Source organism: Catharus ustulatus, chromosome 22 (assembly GCF_009819885.2).
Source record: "Catharus ustulatus isolate bCatUst1 chromosome 22, bCatUst1.pri.v2, whole genome shotgun sequence".
Taxonomy (NCBI): domain Eukaryota; kingdom Metazoa; phylum Chordata; class Aves; order Passeriformes; family Turdidae; genus Catharus; species Catharus ustulatus.
In genome coordinates, this window is record NC_046242.1 from 2,074,709 (window position 1) to 2,088,989 (window position 14,281).

General features: G+C 39.9%; 1 protein-coding gene across 10 annotated transcripts in view; it reads left to right on the plus strand.

Moving 5' to 3' along the window:
- Positions 1–14,281, plus strand: part of BCAS3 (BCAS3 microtubule associated cell migration factor) — a 295,160-nt gene that overhangs the window by 23,876 nt on the left and 257,003 nt on the right. For all 10 annotated transcript variants that reach the window (XR_004419938.1, XM_033078230.2, XM_033078232.2 and 7 more), the window contains exons 8-9: positions 9,776–9,883; positions 12,360–12,436. Coding sequence is in view for 9 of the 10 variants with exons in the window: in XM_033078230.2 (XP_032934121.1) it covers positions 9,776–9,883; positions 12,360–12,436 (185 nt within the window). In the remaining variant the exon portion in view is untranslated. The remainder of the gene's footprint in view (positions 1–9,775; positions 9,884–12,359; positions 12,437–14,281) is intronic.

Genomic DNA, 14,281 nt, shown 5'->3' on the forward strand with positions numbered 1-14,281 from the left:
TGCTGATCTGTTTACAAGGCAAATCAATTGGCAGCAGATTTTCAGGAAACCTGTGCTTTATTCACATGGCTACTGCAGATGAAATCCTGCAAACCTTAACCCAGCTTCAGCTCAGGGATGTGGTTATGGGAGTGCTCAGGTTTAGGAAGCAGCTTCACATGAGTAACAGCACAATTAAAGCATTAATATTTTCTCAATTAATATTTCAGAGTCATGGGAGCCTGCTCTGGGTCTGGCACTGTTGCTGAGTTGTGCTAAAATCAGTGTCCACTCTAAATGTCTGTAGCTTTAGATCTGAAATCAATGGTCTGGGCCACATGGTTGTGATTTGCAGTTGTGTTGGGCACTGTGAAAGAGATTTCATGAAGTTTGTGAAATATTTGTGGGCTTTTATTGAAGACTCAGATTTTGTGAAGACTGTCAAGCCTAGAGAGCAAATTTAATTTAATTATTTTGTTCTAGAAAGTACATTAGGACCTCAAAAATTGGGCAAAACTCTCTCATTTCTGTTACCTTTGAGGATTTGAGTCCCAAAGGTTCTTGTGCTGCTGCAGAACTGCAGAGCCTCAGTGATGCAGGGTGTGTGGTGTCAGCTGCCCTGCAGAGACTTCCTTCCATTCCAGCACATGAAAAACATTTTCCTCTCTGATTTCTTTCAGGAAAATTCAGTTTAGCCTTAGCAGGTTGTGTGGCAGCTTTCAAGATCCTGACAGAAGCAGGAATAAAGTAGTTTAAATTCCTTTTAGTGATGCTGGGTGAGGTTGTTATGTCCTAAAGATAGAATCTCCATCTTAAAAAGAACTCTTCAGACCCCAGCATTTTTTCTTGTAAGTTGATTCTGTGATCATAAAAATGGACATTTTTGTAATGTTGCAGTGATATTTCTGGTAATTCTGTGAATTTTCTCATGGATTCCAATGCCAGGAGATGGAGCTTTAATGGAATAAGGTGATGTTTCCATGTGTAAATACCAAATTGGAGTTCCTCTGATACTCCAAATGTTTGTCTCAGTGAACCTAGAGTAAGAAATAACCTTTGAACTATAATAAACTGTTAATCTTGGATCAAAACTGGGAGAAAATTAATATTTGGGGTCAAACCTTGACCAGCTGGTGAGAACCAGGGGTAGTTTTGACCTTCTAAAGCTTTGATTTATGAAGCTGTAAAAAGATAAACTTTTTCCAAGGCATCCTCAGCATGGAGTGGAGGTTTGGGAGAGCAGAGCTCTGAGTTTTGTTTTACTGCTGTTCCAACCCCTTTGTGTGTAGGGATGCAGGGAAGGGATGGAAAGGATGGAGGGAAGGAAGTCCAGATAAAACCAGCTGGAGCACAAAGCTGCCCCCAGTAACTTGTCAAAAGAAGCACCACAGGGAAAAGATAATGCACAGCACCATTACAGCAGGGCTGCTGCTTCCAGGGCCACTTTAAATTCCACTTTAAATTATTCAATACTGTAAACGCTATAAAGTTAATTAGAAGAGGAACAAACTCTACAAAGATAAATGTGTTTTCAATATGTTTCTCAGGGAGGGTACAGTAGAAACCAGTGAATGAGAGGAAATTTATTTCTGGCAGCACTCTAGACATGGAGCTGTGGTTGAACTTTTTACCCTAATTACGTCCCCACTAATGCCTGCAGCGGTCTGGAATCAAAGTGGCCCTTCAGGCCCTGGAAAGTCTCTGATGTGGCCAGCGTTTGTTGTGTGCTCAGGGTTACTTCAGAAAAAAACAGAATATTGTGACAGGATTTTGCACAATTTCTCAGTTACCACCCACCTCACTTGTTGCCTACAAAAATAGAGTAATTGTTTGCATCTGTGTGTTTTTGTCTGTCTTAGAAATAACTGTTATAAATCAACAGAGAGCAGTTGGGGATTGTATTTTCTTTTCTGATATGTTTTAGGGTTTTTCCTGTGTTCTGTACCCTAGGAAGGACTTAAGGGACTCTGGGAAGCAGAAATTTCAGGATGGCTGAAGTTGTTCTCTTTTCCTGGGGACACTTAAAGCCCTCAGATCCCACTGGGCTCCCAGAGGATGCTCTTTAATCTGTTTTTTCCTAAACAACTGCTGTCACTTCTTCCTCAGAGCTGGAGCAGCTGATTGCAAACTGCCTCAACTTGCAGGCTTTGTGTCTGTGTGTCACACACACAACTGCTGCCACTCCAGCCATCCCTACAACCTGACAGTATTGGAGTTTTGCATCTGTTACTAAATGCCATTGTCTCCCTTACTGTGGGCCCTCCCAAGTTCTTCCTGTGCTTTTCCCTTCCTTTCCTTCAAAAATATTTAATATACAGAGAAAATGTCATGGGAGTTTGCTGAGCTCAACCATTCATGTGTGGATGAGCTCCTTTTAAATCTCCAAATTAGAGGAAAAGACAATTAAAATGCAATTTAAAAAATCTGATGTCATTATTATTTTTCTTAACTTCAGTATTTTTTTAATAGAAGTGATGTATCTTAATAGCTTTAAATTGTAAATTTTCAAATTTCAATTAATAAACTCAGTTAATACTTCTTCAGTAATTCCAAATAGAGATTTAGAAGGCTCCTGCATTTAAGGCATGTGCTTAAAAAAAGATCTTGCTCAATGCCTTCTTTCTTTTAATTCTGACTAGGTAATGTATTAGAATATCACCTGAGGAGACCCCTCACACATTTCTGGATGGTTGCTCACAAACTTATATTTAAAATCAATGATCCAAATTGTTAATAAAACATTTTAATGATGATGTTTTACAGTGAGGCAATAATAAAATAAACCAACATTTTAATCAATTTTGCCTGCATAATTTGAACAACTGTAACCACCTTTAGCTTGGAAATTCCTCCAAATTTAAAGAAGAGTGCTCCAGTAGAAGAGGTGGCTGCATCCTTGCCTTCACTGAGAAAAAAGATATAAAATAAACTGAAGTTTCTTTTTGATGTTAAGCAATTTGTGGAGGGTTTTAACTTTAAAACCAATTTCAGGAAAAGCAGAATATTCCTTTTGCTGCACGTGGGGCTGCACAAATGATTCTTTTCAGGGATTATTGCATCATTGCACCCAGCTTTTGGTGAGTTCAGCTACAGTGGGAACTCTGCACATCTGTAGAGCATGGATTGTGACTCAAGTCATAAAACAGAGTAAGAAATACCTAAGAACATATAATTAATGGGCACTTGGGAAAATTCTGGCCTGCCTGATGTGACCAGAACCAGCAGCTTTGCTGTTCAGAGCACTTTTCAAGTGCTTTAACCATAAGATCTAAGCTCATTCCTGCTCAGCTTCAGTCCTACGCACTCTAAAACCCTCTAATTATTTCTTGGAAATGGGATTGTTTTCAAGCTCCTCAAAAATTGTAATTTGAGCCATAAACTGGCACATGAACAATTAAGATTTAGCAGAGTCCTGTGCAGCTGACAGACATCTTCTAATGATCTCCATCACACAACTGCAGGCAGAGGCTGCTTAATACCCAGGTGATGAAGTGTTGCACAACCCCTCTGGTTTCTTACAGCATTAACGACACTGAGGGCAAAAAAAATCTAAAAGAATTTGAGTTTGGACAGGTTGGTGCAAGGTTTTGTGCTTAGTGCTGGAGCCCAGAGTGGTTGTGAGGAGCCACTGGCTTAACGTGGCCTTTGTTGGTGCTGATGGCATCTGGGGGGAGAAGGTGCCTGTGAGGCTCATGAATCATGAGCACAGAAAAAAGAGAAAAAACCAAACCTGGAATCTAAAGGAATGGGTTACAAGAACCAACAGGATGAAGTGTTTGGTCCTGCAATGGTTGTAGCAGGTAAAGCTTTTCCAGTTGTTGGATGTTGAGGCACACACCAGGCTGGGGCTTCTAATGCACACAGGCTGAGGAAAGAGCCTTGAATATGTACAATAATTGTGTATAAATAATAATTGTGTATAAATAATAATTGTGTAAATGCTGAAATAGTCAGCTGCCATCTGTGTTAGCTGTGCTGTCTTCTGCTACACCATAAATCAGAAAATACTGTCAGTACAGAATAAAGCAAAAAGCTCTGATACTGCCTTGGAGTGTTAGAAATGCACTTTTAATAATCTGTGTCTAGCTGAGGCTGGGAGTGGCTGCACAAAATGCTCAATTTGGGTTCTACATGTCCTTGGTGAAATTTGGCTGGAGCTGAGGTGTTTCAGCATCAATTTGCCCTCAGAGTTGTGCTCCCAGAAATGTGATCTTTTCCTCTTAAGCTGTGACATGTGGCTGTCTTCTGATGTGCAAAAATTGCTGCAAAATTTTTTATTTTGGTCCATGCTGGATGATCTTGGAGATTTGTGTGGCTCTTACTGCAATACAAATTATGTGCATTAATTTCAGGGGTGAGTTCTGCTTCATTTGACTGCAGGAAGGGCAAGACAACTCTTTAATTTTCTATTTTTTTGTGGGAAACACTTCAGATTGTGGCTTGATCAGCTGATCACAAAAATATTAGTTGTTGATAGAGGTATGATAAATGCAGTTGTATTCTGTCAGAACTTAATCTTTGCTCATGTTCATGAAGATTTACAGAAATGTCTCCAGTTTCATGTACACTCATAGAATGATCAAAACCAGCCAGTGCAGGTCCATAAATTGTGTATAAAAGGCTTGTTTAGCTACACACAAGCAAAATCTAATCCAGAATATACCAGAAAAAAAAAAAGATCCTGCTCTTCAAGTCCTTTCCCCTCAGATAAATCTGCAGGGATGCTGCTAATCTTCCTGTATTAACTGAGCACAAATGTGATGGGACAGCTCAGTTTGGGGACATGTGGCACGTCTCAGTGAAGTGGAAAGTGTGTCACACTCGGGTCTCCCTGCACAGCTCACAGCTGAGGAGGCAGCCTGGGCTGTTTTACTCTCCTCAGGCAGGGACACCCAGCTCTTGGGTGGCTCTCAGCTCCTGAAATGTGAAAACAAACCCAATAAAACCCCCTCAAACCAAAAAAACCCCCCAAACCAAATAAACCCCCCAAACCTAGAGAGAATCCTCTGATCATGAGAGGGAGGAATAGCAGAGAGCACAACATGAATTGTGCTGCTGGGTGTGGGAAGAGCTGCCAAAACAAGGAATTTGGAGGTTTTTATTCTGGTGTTTTTAAGGATTTTTAAATATTCTGGTATTTTTAAGGTTTCCCCTTCTGCTTTTCTCTCATAGTATCTGGATTGCTCTGTACAAAAGATATCTGAAGGCAATGAACCTTTTTGTGTCCTTGACACAGACACAGAAGCCAAAAAGCAGAATATTAACCAATTCTGTCAGGCACTAAGAAGTCATTTCATAAAAATAACAGGATCAAAACGTTGAAATAATCAATATTTGCACAAACCCAGTCTTGGATTTCCCCCTCTAGTTGATGTCTGACACCTCAGCTACAGCTGGCAGTGAAGGAGTTGTTGGTTTCATGGACCAGCAGTGGATTAATGGTTGTTGAAAATACTCAACTGGAAAAGTCCCTGTGCAACCTCAGGTTTTTTCCCAGACCATGACCAGAATTATTCAGGAAGCAGAAACCTTCAGCCAATCCCTCCATCCATCCTGCAGCCAGTCCTTCCTGGGTCATTCCAGGTGCAGAAATGCCTCAGTGATGAACTAACACAAATAAAATCACTCGTTATGATCCAAAAAAAGCAGATTCCTGAACCTGAAACCTGACTCATTTTACCTGTGACAAAATGATTTCTGCAGAGTTGGTGACTGCTTGTGTCACACAAGTAATAAAAATATTTTCAGTGAAGATGGTGAAGTACAAAGATAAAGGTGAAATTTTTTTTCCCTGGGCTGATAGACTTGATCAAAATATTTGAGGAAGATGCAGCAGTGAAGTTTGTATCTCCTGGTGTTTGACACAACTATTTTAGTGCTGGATCAAATAACTGCCTCCCTTGTATTTAAAGGATTAGATTTAGTAACATGTGTCTAAGGTTGGTACAGGTTTTTCTTATTTAGAAATAAGTGTTTCCATGCTTTTTGCAATTTGTGGTGCACTTAAAATGTCTCTGCTGCTTTGTGATTCAGTGCTGCACACACATTTTGGTGGAAGTGTCACTTTCTGAGAAATTTTGTGCTGCTTTTCCTGATTTTGAATGAATCTGTTAAGTGGTACCAATTAGAAAATGACTTACAGAGTGGAGTTTTCAAGCTTTTATTGTGAAAAGATGAAATGCAGAGAGCCTTTCCATGATGAAGGTCCTGATAAAAACTCTTCCTGAAGTGGTGTTTAGAAAGAACTGAATTTATTATTTTTTTAAAGTTTTCATTCTGGTGTGCATCCCTAAGTAAGAAGGGGAGAAGAGAATTGTCCTGCTTAGAGGAGTTTAGTGCTGAGCCTGGAAAACAAACCTTACAACTTAAGGCTTAAAAGTTTTTTTTCACTTTCTTGCTGCCTGGATTGCTCTGGGTGATCACTGACAAAAGATATCTGAAGGCAGTGAACCTTTTTGTGTCCTTGACAGAGACACAGAAGCCAAAAAGCAGAATATGTACCAATTCTGTCAGGCACTAAGAAGTCATGTCATAAAAATAAAACAATCAAAATGTTGGAACCACTCACCATAAAAATAGAGGACTCATTGTTGGTCAAAGTCTTTTAAGACAAGATTAGGTTGCTTGGTAAAAAATAATTTCTTTGAGCTTCTGGGACATTTTGTGCATGGCCTGGAAAGAGAAGATGATCCTTCCAGAATTGAAATCTCTTAATCTGAGCAAACCTTCTTCAGGGCCCTTGAGGAGAACAGAATTGCCTTTGTGGTCTCACCATGTTCATAATATTGCTACAAAGATCATAATCAAATCTCATGCTTCAACTTTCCAGTGTAAAGGTTCAGGCAGGAATTTTTCCAATATTCAATTAATTAACTCTGTGCTCTGGTTTTGTTTTGCTTCTTTCCCCTTCTGTGAAGCACCAGAGAGGTGGAACAGAACTGGAACCACCCTTGCTGATTAAAAACTTGGGTCACTGTCAGCATCTCCTCACTCCCACATGGAAATGGCCTTTTTCCCCAGCAACTTATTGGTAGATTTGATGCTTTATAGAGTAGTAATTTAAAAAAAAAGAAAAACAAACAAAAAAACAACCAATTTATGGAGTATTTTGCTTTGGTTTTTGGTTGTACCTTGAACAGCCAGTTCCTTGGAACTGCTGTCACTTTTCTCTCACCTGTTGTCTCTACAAGTTTGGAAATTATATTTCATTTCAGGCTCTTAACAACTTCCTTACAGCAAATTCTATTTTTTTTTTAATCCTTCAGGTTGTTAAAGCTGTGCCTAGTAAGAGATTATGTTATTTTTTTATTAGTTACTTTGGATAGGATTTCAGTGTAAGTTTTAATATTTTTGTCTCCTCTTCAAGGCACCAAAAGTAATTACTAAAAATAAGTTTGTGCTTTAAAGTAACTTTGTGAGGGTGGTAGAAAGTGCAGTGATACTGGCCAAAGATGATTTTATTAAAGGCCACAACTGACTGGAAAACCCTCATGTTTCATACAGGACAGCTTTCCCAGCAAAAGTTTTATTTCAGTTTTACACCTCCAAGCTTTTTTTTTTTTCCTTTCTGGACTCATGAGACCAACCTGTCCCTGCTGTCCACCTCTCTTTCAGTGGGATGTTCATGGTGTGGCAGAGTGGAAGAAAATCAACCCTGGGCAGCAAAGCACAGAAAAATTGACCTCATGTTGATTCCCCCCTTTTAATTTTTTTTTTTTTCAATTAAAAAAGCAGGAGTGTTCTGAGTGGAGTGTTTGTCTCTGTGCAAACATTTTGCACAGAGCTTTTCTGCCATGGTGGGAGCCAGCAGATCTGGGAGGAGGTGATGCTGTCATGGACCACGAGCACAGATGTCACCAAGTGCCAGCTGGAGGAGGCATCTGCTGCCTCCCCTCCATCCCTGCACTGCAGCACTCCAACAGAAGGAAATAGCAAGGCCTGAGTGTATTTATACATCTATTATTGCCATTTTTAAAGTTGTTGGGGGATTTGTGTCCATTACCTTCAAAGAAGGTGTTGATCTCTCTGCAGCTGTTTGAACAATCAGGATACACAATGAATATTTATTGATAATCTATGGGATTAATTCACCAGAATTTTATTTGTGACAGAATTTCAGAGTATTTCTGACCTATCCATATAAAATCCTGCAGGGCAGAGGACAAGGCTTGGAGCAGCCTGGGATAGGGGAAGGTGTCCCTGTAAACTGGATCAGCTTTAAGGTCCCTTCCCACCCAGCCCAGTCTGGAATTCTGTGATTCTGTGATATTCCTTGGTTGCTGGCACTTGAACTCAAGGTTTTACCCAATGTGGTTGACAAAAGCATTGATACCATAAAAATTAATCCATAATAATTATTATGCATTTGAGTGACAGAATTATCACCCATAAATTGGAAAAATTGTTCAAAACACACTGATATGGAAATAGTATCATTATTAAGTGTGTTGAGATAATTTTAGCTGTATCTATTTTGGAGATTCCTGTTTTGAAATTCCCCTTCTATCAATATTACAATTTGCTAGAGGTAATAAATCACTTAATTTTAAAAAGCTTGTACATACATCTTGCAGTGGCTTTCTGTGTTTTCAAGCAGCAATGAACTTTAATGTGAAGGAACTGGCTCAAGTTTTACTGTTTTAAAGGTGTTTCTGAAGGGCCTTTGAAGTGCTTGAAGTAATAAATTGCACCCTCTAGTTATTAGCCTAGAAAAATGTATATTTTGGGAAAAACTTCAGTGGGCAAAATGTCAAAAGTTATTTTTTTCTATTATTTTTTCTGACAGTTGTCTTGCTGTGCATTTACTGTGTATTATGCATTACTGTATATTATACATTACTGTATAAATAATAATATAATCTTGAGGCTCTGGGGGTAAACAGTTGGCATTTGTCCTCCAGCTTTCCAGAAAATTCTCGAGCAGCTTGAGCAGATCCAAGAGACAGGCAAGTGCTGGGGCAGGGATTGTGTGAAACTCTGTAAAATAAAACAGATACTGGCAGGGGGGAACACCCTCTTCTACCAATGCTCAGGATATGTTTGTACAGCTGGCAATTTGTGCTCCTGCTTATTCCTTGACCTAGAAATAGCCAAGGTTTTAATGTGTTCTTGGAGGGGGAGAAAGGTGTTGTGGAACAGAGCTGCCACATCAAAGCCTCTGCTCAGCCCCTAAAAGGGTTTCCACCACTGCCTTGCTCAGCCCTATCGAGCACTCAGCACTTTTCCCACTCAGCCTTTTTATTAAGGAATGGCCTTCAAGCTTTTATTTATATGGAAATGATAAAAGTGACGCCAAGCAGTTGGAGAGATGTGTTGGGTTCAAACAAAAGCCCATCAGGGATGTGAATGTAAATTCTGGCTGAGGTGTCTCCACCAGCCCAAGTCAGGCTGCTCTCAGAGAGTTGGAGACTCTCTCCCTGTAGGAAAGAGTTGCTCTGAGGAGTAATTTTGTACTAGGATGTGGTTTAAAACTTCCAAAGCCTTCCTGGTGGTAAAGGAAACCAAGTGGTTGATATTGCACAGTACAGGTTGATGGCCATCATGGAGATCATAATTCAGTTTTTCTTCTTTTTTTAGAAGGTTTCTATTGACCCTTTGTTCTCCAGGTTCTGCTGGGATTGCTGGAATTCTGGGTCCAGGACTTGATGTTCCTGGAGATCTTTTCCAACCTTGATAATTCTGTGGTTCTGTGATTTTCCTTCAGTGTGCTAAGCAACATAAGGAGGCTGAAAGAATTAAACCCAGTTTTTAAATATCCTGATTTCTATTAAAATATGTATTTTTTTATTCCTTTCAGCACCAGCCCACCCTATTGCTGTGTGGATCTGTATTCCCTGAGAACAGGGGAGATGGTCAAGTCCATCCAGTTCAAAACTCCAATTTATGACCTGCATTGCAATAAAAGGTAAGGATGCTCACTCTGCATTCCTTGTGTGTTAGGCCATGCCAGATTTTGGTAATAAATACAATTTCTGGTGTATGACCTCCCTGATTCCCCTTTTTTTTACTCTCCTGTAAGCACAGCTCTGGTTCTCTGTTTCTCAAGGAGTATTTCAGTTAGAGTACATCCATGTGCTCCCCCCATGGCTTTGGTTTAAGAAGCTCAAACCAAAAAAATCATTTAAGCTTCTTTCAGTTGTGCTAAAGGGTGAGCAGGAATCACTGAAATCCTTGATGATCCACCTACAGCTGGGGAAATGGGATCACAGAGAGTTTAAACAGCACAGAGCACTAAGGAGTTTATGTCTCTCTTCTTTGTGTTGCTCTGTCAGATTTTGCCTCTCTGCACATCCAAAACATTCCTGGTTTGCAGGGAATAATGTTGCAGTGAGTCAAATAAAAAAGCAGCATCTCAGGGTTGGGATAGAGAGAAAATGGCTCAGGAGGCTGAGGAATCTCAGAGTTCCAACAGAGCAGCATCTGTTGTGTCCATGGAATCAAATTTTGCTGAGTTAATGTGAAATCCCCATCTCTCCCAGACACACAAAGTGAATTTTGTGGTTTGCTTTGTAGTTTGCCACATCTTTTTAAGGCAGGAGAGAAATGCCAGGATCCTTGTGTGAGGATCCTGCTGATCCCTTGGCACTCCTGATGGGAGAATTTGGAGTGGTGACTTTGGTGCAAGCCCTGCTGATGTTCCTGCTCCCTTCACCCTCCCATTACTGCCGTGAGTCACTGTGGCCTCAGGTGCCCTGGGGAAGTGGTGCAATCCAATTCCTGGGGTAAAGGTAGAGCCCTGCATGGAGAAATTCCTGCATTTCATATGACCATGCCACAATGGATGGTCCTTCAGTAAATAACAACACACATCATTGGAAAATTCAGAATGATTCAGTTTTTGTGCCTGGTTTTGTTGCAGATGGGAAGTAGATGATTGTGCATCAAACTTGTGCAACTAAAAATAAATAGATCAATAAATGCTCTGGAATCATCCATCTAGGAGGTTCATTCTGCAGAAAGAGTTTCTTTAAGGAGGAGAAAAAATCTCCAGGACTGGGAAATATTCCTATCAAATATCCATAGCTTTTCAATATGGATATTTCAATATCCATAGGTTTTCAATACATACATTACACTTCCACCTGCAGTCAGAACCTTCCCATTATTCATTGGTTTCCTCTATTTTAGGCAATGTAGGAAAAATTAGAATTGATATAATTTCTTCTGTTTTTCGCTCCTGCAATTGGAATATATCATTTAACTAAAACTAAGGATATGTCCAAAACTAATTTATATTCTGTACATATCTGAAAACATCAGCATGAGGGGATGGTGTATGTTTTGATTTCACTGTAGTCTTTCACAGGTATTGAACTTCCATGGGACAAGAGGAAATGTTCTTGTGGCAAAACAGATAAAAATAGGGGAAAAGGGTTAAAGGCTGAATTCACTGGGGGATAATCATCACCCTTTCCCCAAGGACATGAGTTGGGACTAAGGTGATTCATCCCCTTTTTCAAGGTGACTGTTCAGGCTGCACCACACAATCACAGTGTTCACATGAAGCATTAGGTGTGTTTTACTCACTGAGAGATGTGATTAATTTTTTTCCACGTTGTATCTTTACAATTAAGACTATTAAAATAATATTTAATAATGCTTTATATTGACAGCTAATTAAAAAATACTCTGCCTAATGAGGGGATAACAGATTTTTAATTATGTCATATTGCTAAATGTTGGTTTTATGTGCTGGCTTCCCAGGTGCTTCTTTCATGTCAAGCTTTTAAAAACTTGATTTTGGGAAGTCATCAGTGTGGGAGAAAGTGTTCCCTGGTTCTGAAACTTCCAGGGTCCTGCTCTGGTTCCACATTTGCATCTCTGGGCTGTTTTTTGAGGCAGCACCGTGTTTCCTGCATGGTTACCTTGTGATTTTTGGCCTTTACAACAGAAGTTTGTGATGTACAGGCAAACACATAAACATACATCTTTAATTTGCTAATTGACCCAAATTCTGCTTCTCTCAGCTCTGTTTGTGTGCTGATGTTCTTGGTATTACATTCCCCCCTGCTTTTAGCAAACCAAATGTTTTAATAAATTTGCACTGAGGTGGGCAATGGGATTATTTCACATTTAGCTGATTGTTGTTTGAGTCAGGGAGAGTAATTCAGGGTCTTTGCAGCTCCATTCTTGCTTTTTAATGGAGCTTTGGCTGCAAGAGCTCCATCACAAATGTGCTGTGCTGCTGTGGATCAGAGCCTGCACTTCCTGAAGTGGTTGGGAGGAGAGAGAACCCTCAATAACTGCCAGGGATTGCTAACCTGGCACTTCATCACTGCACAGTTTATATTGATGCTTTTGAAATAATTACATTTAGATATTGAATCTTTAAACCAATGCATTTAATGTCTGAAGTGGCTGTTCCATTTCTGTGTTTTCAGGATCCTCGTTGTGGTCCTGCAGGAGAAAATTGCCGCCTTTGACAGCTGCACCTTCACCAAAAAATTCTTCGTTACCAGTACGTACAATCTGGGGCTCAGAGGAGCTCAGAACTGATTTGTTTGTGCCTTTATTTCTGAATTCTCAAAGCAGGTCTCTGGGAATCATTTAGAGCTTCAGGAAAACTTGTTTAAAAAAAAAACCAACCCAACCAACCCAAACCCAAATGCTGCTCTGTGAATATTTAACTCTTCTCTGTTTTTAGTGTTGCTGTAACTGATTGTTAAGGGCACCCCCACTGCCCTCCATCAGCAGCTGAACAATTCTTTTTGTTCATTTTGCACAAAGATGTGTAAAGTTCCAGGATATCACATCAGCAGCCCACACCAATTAAATTAAACTTATTAATTAATTAAACCCACACCAACAGTGACCTACCCACTGTTCATTTTTGGTTGTTCCCTGGGCACCTTGGATTTTTTCATGTGTCTTTACAGTTCGTAATTTACTTTGGAAAAGTCAGAGTTTTATTATTTTAAAAAGTCTGCTTTTTTCCTGGATGTATTTTCAGTCACAATTAGAAACATTTAAATTATTTTTTTATATTATCTCTGTATTTATAGAAAAATCTCCTTAGGGGAAGCTGTTTGCTGTCACATTTGGAGGAAAGCAGCTTCCTGCAGTAATATTAAAGTTGCCAATAGGTGTCAGTTTCTTCCTATCCATGGATGAGAGAATCTGCTGGGATTCACTGACAGGATCCAAATGGAAAAGATTTACTTGTGTCCTGTTCATCACTCCCTCTTTTCACCAAAAAGAATTAAGCCTTGCTTTATTTTAGACCAAAAGTAAAGAAAATCCCTCAGTTAGATGTGTATGCTGAGAATTTTTGGGCTTATTTCATTGTTTGGGGTTTTTTTAAAGATACTGCAATTTATTTTTAGAAATTAATGCCCTGAAGTTAATTTTGAGGAACAGGAATACTCTATTCTTAACCAAAGCTTTGATTTGCTGTGTGTTTTGTGGAACAGCTGTGGAATATAAAGAGGATAAATTAAAAGTTTAAGAGATAATGACCAAATTATTATTGTCAAAAAATTCCTGAAGTGTCACTAAAGCTGATGTATTTCTTCAGCTTTTCTGCTTTTTAATATGAGAAACTCAAGATTTTCTGAAACTTTCTGTTGGTTTAATTGGGGACATTCTCATTTTTGGTGCATTTTGGATGCCCCAACCACCAGAGCTGGAGGCACCACAGTCCTTCCCTGTCCCTGCCAGCTCAGGGGTGCCTGTGACGTGGTGTGAGAGGGCAGAGCTGTGTTTTCCCCTGGATTTTGGGGTTTTTGGGACCTGTGCTGAGGATCCCAAGCTGAGCCATTCCCTGGCTCCTGCTCCCAGGCAGGTGCTGTGCCCTGGCACGTCGGGGCTGCGCTGAGCTTTTGTCTGAGCTCTCCCATTCCATGTGCTGAAATCTCCTCGACCTGAGAGCAAATCTTTAAAGGCTTAAATTCCTCTGATGTGTTTGAAATTGGATGTAAAGGAGCTCCCTGGTTAGCTGCAGGGATTTCTGGGAGGCAGCCAACTGCCTTCTTTGGCTGTGCCTTAAAAAAAAAACTATTAAAGGACAATGCCAGTATCAATTAAAAAATTAGAAATCCTTGAAAAGGAAGCTCAGGAAAAGGCCTTGGAGGCTTTTTTGTTTCTCCTGTCCAGACTGATGTTGGTGCACCTCTGCTCTGAGGATGTCACTGCCTGCCCAGAGAATTTGACAGCATGAAAAAGATTTGCTGGCTGGTTTTGGTTAGAAGGGAGGGCACAAAGGTCAGAAATATTACTGAGGATCACTGACTTTGAAGGGTTTTCTGTTACTTCTAGGGAAAATAAAATCTTCTCTTTTTTCAGGAAGATTTGATGATAGTGTGGA